Source organism: Trichomycterus rosablanca, chromosome 16 (assembly GCF_030014385.1).
Source record: "Trichomycterus rosablanca isolate fTriRos1 chromosome 16, fTriRos1.hap1, whole genome shotgun sequence".
In the NCBI taxonomy this organism is placed as follows: Eukaryota; Metazoa; Chordata; class Actinopteri; order Siluriformes; family Trichomycteridae; genus Trichomycterus; species Trichomycterus rosablanca.
In genome coordinates this window covers 16,782,811-16,788,494 of record NC_086003.1, presented here as the reverse complement: position 1 = coordinate 16,788,494, position 5,684 = coordinate 16,782,811, and the positions used below count along the sequence as shown (strand labels likewise).

The 5,684-nt window shown below is 40.1% G+C and overlaps 1 protein-coding gene across 1 annotated transcript; it reads right to left on the bottom strand.

Moving 5' to 3' along the window:
• Positions 1–584: 584 nt before the first annotated feature.
• On the bottom strand, positions 585–5,241 carry il12bb (interleukin 12B, b). The gene is made up of 8 exons (XM_063011294.1): positions 5,157–5,241; positions 2,840–3,112; positions 2,649–2,751; positions 2,395–2,564; positions 1,126–1,295; positions 907–1,022; positions 764–793; positions 585–659 (listed from the first exon to the last, which is right to left on the bottom strand). The coding sequence occupies exons 1-7, from the start codon at positions 5,239–5,241 to the stop codon at positions 766–768; spliced, it is 945 nt and encodes a 314-aa protein (XP_062867364.1). The 3' UTR covers positions 585–659; positions 764–765.
• Positions 5,242–5,684: the final 443 nt, after the last annotated feature.

Sequence of the window (5,684 nt, the reverse complement as noted above, 5' to 3'; positions counted from 1 at the left end):
ACATTTTGCTTCCCTTCTACTGCTGCTGACCTCCACAACTGACTGACAAGGTTCGAGCCCCCTCCGACATGTGTGCAGTACCCGGCCGCTTCTTATTACCAGCACAGGGAGGGTTCATCTGGAGATCTGTATCGTGCACGGAGAGTCACGCACTGATCTCCATTATCCCCTGTCTCTGTACAGGCTCCATTAAGTAGCCAGCAGAGGTCGTAATTACATAATTTATGAAGAATCCCCTCTAGCATACCCACCCTCGGACGAGACGATCGTTGTCCGTATAGGTGCCCGAACTGCTGGTAGCAGAGCTGGGATTCAAACTTGTGAGTTTGAGATGTCAGCTCTGGTGTGCTTAGGGCCATCCAAGCGCCCGGTACTTTACAGATAATAATTTCATTTAGTTTTATTCAACCGCCCTATTCTTGTCAGTGCCATGGCGAGAAAAAGTGGGTGCGAGTCAGGAACCACAAGACTTCGGCTGCGTTCAAATATCAGCAATAGTGGCTAGTAAAATAGCCCTCTGCACTGCATGTTACAATATGATTCTTACATGTTTCTTCATATATCAGAAAAAACTCTCAGGAGATTTATGTTCTCAAATAAATATATTTATTAAAATGTAAGAAAATGCTTTATATACTGCAAAGTGTTTTCTTTCCACCCTGTTCAAGAAAAAAAAATGCTAAGAATTATTATGATGTCATTGAAATCATAGCAGTATATTGAGAAGCCCAAGATGAACACGAGTGATTAAATTCACTCCTACCTTTATTTCCTCGACTTTTGCTTGATTCTCCTGGTGTGTAAAGAAATAAAAATAAATGAATCTCTGATATGCTTTGTGGGTGGGTCCGAACATGAAACGGCATCTAAATGTAATGTCGATGGTACTGTACAGAAGAGACTCACCTGTGATGGCTCCAGTCACTCCAAGCATTATTAGTAAGGGGGTCTTGAGCTCTCACGCAGAATGTATAGCTTTTCTTATCGGAGACTTCATAATGGGTCTCTTTAGTGTAGATGGCCTAAAATAGAAAAACAAACAGCTATTGTTTATTAAATTATTGATGATTATGGCATATAATTGTTTAAATAAAAAAAGCTGGATGGTGTAGGACACGGACTTGCCTGTTTATGGCTGTGGTCGAGAGGTGCAGCATCACAGTCCCTGCGATGGGACACCAATTTGACCTCATACTGAAGTTGAAAGTAGGAGCACGGACTGTTCCACGTTTCGGGAGCTTTCCACTCAAACTTGTCATTTTCAGCCTTGGTGATGTTGACTCGGTCCGGTTTGACTGCAAGATCAGGTAAACGTCAGAAGGCAATGGGACATAATGGATTTGTAAATGAAAGTGAATATATACAATGGAAAAAAAATACTAAATAAAAAAACAAGGGTTGTTAAAGGCTTGCTTTTGATTGTGCTGCTTATTGTAATATTAATACATATTAAAACAAATTAGTTATGACTGGAGGTTCTTAAAATACAGAGCAAATACAAGTACATCATGGATTGGTGGTAAAAAAAAGGGTCCTAAATAAAATATATGAAATTTGTAGGGGGTTCCAAAATTTCCAGTGGGACAGTGGTAGCCTTGTGCGTAGAGCTTTGGGCTATAATTTGAAAGGTTGAGAGTTCAAATCTCTGTTGGGCTCTTGGGCAAGTCTCTTAACCCTCTCAGCTCCTGGTGCGCTGTGCAATGGCTGACCCTGTGCTCTGACCCCAGCTTCCAAACGAGCTGGGATATTTCACTGTACTGTACACATGTACAGTATATGTACAGTGTATAATATATTAGACCTTTTTTTTTATTTTTATTATCTATTTTTCCCCACTTTCCCCCCCAATTTTTCTCCCCTATATTAGTCGTGTCCAATTACCCTGATTGCGTCCTCTATACTGATTCGACCCTTCACCGCTGACTGAGGACGCCTCTCAACTGACTTGTGCCCCCTCCGGTACGCAATCAGTACAGACTGCATTTTTCACCTGCACGAGTCGAGTTCATACACTAATGGACGCTGTGTACGGAGGGTCACACCTCCATTAGCATTATTCCTCAGCCCTGTGCAGGTGCCATCAGTCAGCCAGCAGGGACGCAGTTGTACCAGTTATGAGGACCTATGATCCGACTCTCTACCCTCTAACCCTGAACAACAGTCAATCGTTGTTCATGCTGCCGCCCAACCCAGTCGGAGAGGTAGAGTCGAGATTCGATGCGATGCATTCAGAACCCCAACTCTGGTGCACTAGCGTACTTTACCGCTGCGCCACCTGAGCGGCTAATATATTAGACCTTAACCTTCCAGACTGGCAAGTGGGAAATGACTATGATGCTGAAGTTGAGCATAAACATTAAGTTTTAAAAAAGAAGTTTAAAAAAGAACTCTTACTTATATCCCGGATGAAGAACGTCTTCAGATGCTCTTCTAAGCGATATTGGTTTCTCACCAGCAAAGTAAAGTTGATTCGACTAACCTCCTCAGAAAACGGACACTGCGGACTCTCACATGTGATCCCAGTGTTATTCGAGTCCACAGTGCAGTTGAAAACGTTCAGGTGCCTGTGGAAACAGATCAACAAAAGTGAGGCACTAATTTAAACACACGCCAAGTTTCAATCGATTTGCTAATAGATTTAGTCTTACCGGAAAGCGTTGAAGAAAACCACCTTTCCATTCCTGATGGGATCCCATTTCCATGAACAGTGAAATGTGCCACTGTAATTTCTCGCCAAGCATGTGATGAATTCTAAGGAAAATAAAAGACGTTTGTTCTAAATGCCACCTTGGATAAGAAATGAATTAAAAAATATCTTAAATAACCTTTATTTAGTTACCTTTGTGAGACTTTCGGGTCACAATGGCCTTCTCAAAGTCAACTGGCCTGACAAGCACCAGCGTGTGGTTCAGAATTTCATTGGATGGACTGAGGCAGGTGAAGTTTCCCCCCAGCATGGCCTCGATGGTGACGTTTATGCTGTTACCCTGGTTCGGAATATCCTGTCCGTTCTTCTGCCAGTGGATCTTGGTGCCCTCAAACTGATCCCCACAGTTTAGTGAAACTGGCCACTTTTGTTCCATTGGGTTGCCACTTACTTCTAAAGCAACAACTGCAACAAACGAGTCATTATAAGAGCAGCATTAATGTATCCCTTTTAATAACAATATTTGATAGTAGCCTAGATTAAATGTCTTTTTTCACATGTATGTACAACCATTTTATTCATATTCTGTTTTTATTAATGTAGCAAGTAGAAACCATATATAGTAGAATTTATTTTGAAATCTAGTGAGTGAACTCGATGGGTAGCACTGTCGCCTCACAGCAGTAAGGTCCTGGGTTTGATTCTTAGGTGGAGTGATCCGGGTCCTTTCTGTATGGAGTTTGCATGTTCTCCCCGTGTCTGTGTGGGTTTCCTCCGGGAGCTCCGGTTTCCTCCCACAGTCCAAAAACATGCAGTCAGGCTAATTAAATACATTGAATTGTCCTATAGGTACCCAGCCGCTAGGATGCATAAACCAGTTGTTTTTGACACGTATACACTGAAAATTAAACAAATATAATATAAAAACACTGAAATACAATTGAAAACAGTTAAAAATCAATATAAAATACAATAAAACCTGCACCTAATCTTCCCTGCACTTCTAAATACCGTATTCCGTTTAGTAAAGGCGCATTAACATGAGTATTGACAAAATAGCTTTTGCGCTTTTCCGCTTTTTTACTGTTGGCACACTAAATGTGAATGCGCCTTTACTGAGCAGAACACGGTATTCCGAGATGAGGCAGCTCCACATTAAGAAACGTGAGGTAAAATAAAGAAGTAAAGGTAAAGTGCAGGTTTTATTCTATTTTTATATTAATTTTTAACTGTTTTTAATTGTATTTCAGTGTTTTTATATAGGCTCATTGTACTAAAACAAGGAGCGAGGAATTTCATTAGTGGAGAGTTGTAGACTCTGAGGTAATTCTCAGTTTCTCACAACCTCGAGCTATAATGCAGATTCGACTCATATTTGCACTCTGGCTGTTGTTCTTTATTAATTTGAAATGATATAAACAATTTTTTAAGGCTGAAAACGTCGAGTTTAAGGGTACAAATTTCTCCACAAAGGAGTTTTAAATATTTCGAGTTTAGTGGACGTCGAGTAATAAGGTACCACTGTATACAAATTAGCATTCGTTGTGTTAGAAATGTGTTGTTGTACTATCTGGCATTTTTTTTTAATTAAAAGCATAAAAAATACAATTATTTATTACTTTATACACCACTACACTCACTGTCCATTTTATCAGCTCCACTTACCATATAGGAACACTTTGTAGTTGTACAATTACTGACTGTAGTCCATCTGTTTCTCTACATACTTTTTTAGCCTGCTTTCATGCTGTTCTTCAATGGACAGGACCCACACAGGATCACTACAGAGCAGGTATTATTTAGGTGGTTTATCATTCTTAGCACTGGAGTGACACTGACATGGTGGTGGTGTGTTAGTGTGTGTTGTGCTGGTATAAGTGGATCAGACACAGCAGCACTGATGGAGTTTTTAAAAACCTCACTGTCACTGCTGGACTGAGAATAGTCCACCAACCAAAAACATCCAGCCAACAGTGCCCCATGGGCAGCGTCCTGTGACCACTGATGAAGGTCTTGAAGATGACCAACTCAAACAGCAGTAATAGATGAGCGATCGTCTCTGACTTTACATCTACAAGATGAACCAACTAGATAGGAGTTTCTAATAGAGTGGACAGTGAGTGGACACGGTATTTAAAAACTTCAGCAGCGCTGCTGTGTCTGATCCACTCATACCAGCACAACACACACTAACACACCACCACCATGTCAGTGTCACTGCAGTGCTGAGAATGATCCACCACCCAAATAATACCTACTCTGTGGGGGTCCTGACCATTGAAGAACATGGTGAAAGCAGGCTGAAAAAGTATGTAGAGAAACAGACGGTCTACAGTCAGTAATTGTAGAACCACAAAGTGCTTCTATATGGTAAGTGGAGCTGATAAAATGGACAGTGAGTGTAGAAACCAGGAGGTGGTTTTAATGATAAGGCTGATCAGTGTATATAAACACATTTAGGTTTTACATATAATCTTTTGAATTATTAGTTATTTAACAAAATATTTACCATTTGGCTTGATAATCCGAAGCGAGCTGCTGTTTCCCGTGTGAACAAGAATCAGGTGCAAGACCAACAGGAAAGTCCAGTTCATCTAAACAACACATTTGAAAAAAAACATGAGAATTCTGGTCTAAAAATCTCAGATTATATGAGAGCAAAAGCAAATAAATTATAAGTAAAAAAATAAATTATAAGTAAAAAAATAAATTATAAGTAAAAAATAGCAGTCCTACCTTTTTTATTTAATCACAAGCTCTCTCACACTGAACTCACACTGATCAACTGAATGATCCACTGAATTCAGCACAATTTATAATCAGGGGAGCCAGAAGTGAAAATTTCCATCAAGAACAATAAACAAAACAAAGAGGAAGTGTTAGTGCATTAACAAAAACCATCAATGAAAACCCAACCAACTCTGTTACTCTGTATCTGGAATTTTTACATTGTACCTGTGACCTATTTGGCTAGCTGGGTAATTTATGTGGTTCTTATACTGAAGGGGGGCTGAAAATCTGAGACCACTGAGTGAAA

Bases quoted from the DNA above. Each gene is read 5' to 3' on its own strand.
- il12bb (XM_063011294.1), bottom strand. From the start codon at position 5,241: ATGAACTGGACTTTCCTGTTGGTCTTGCACCTGATTCTTGTTCACACG. The intron at 3,113-5,156 runs GTAAATATTTTG...CGTTTGTTGCAG, and splicing joins TCGGATTATCAAGCCAAATG to TTGTTGCTTTAGAAGTAAGT. The intron at 2,752-2,839 runs GTAACTAAATAA...TATTTTCCTTAG, and splicing joins GACCCGAAAGTCTCACAAAG to AATTCATCACATGCTTGGCG.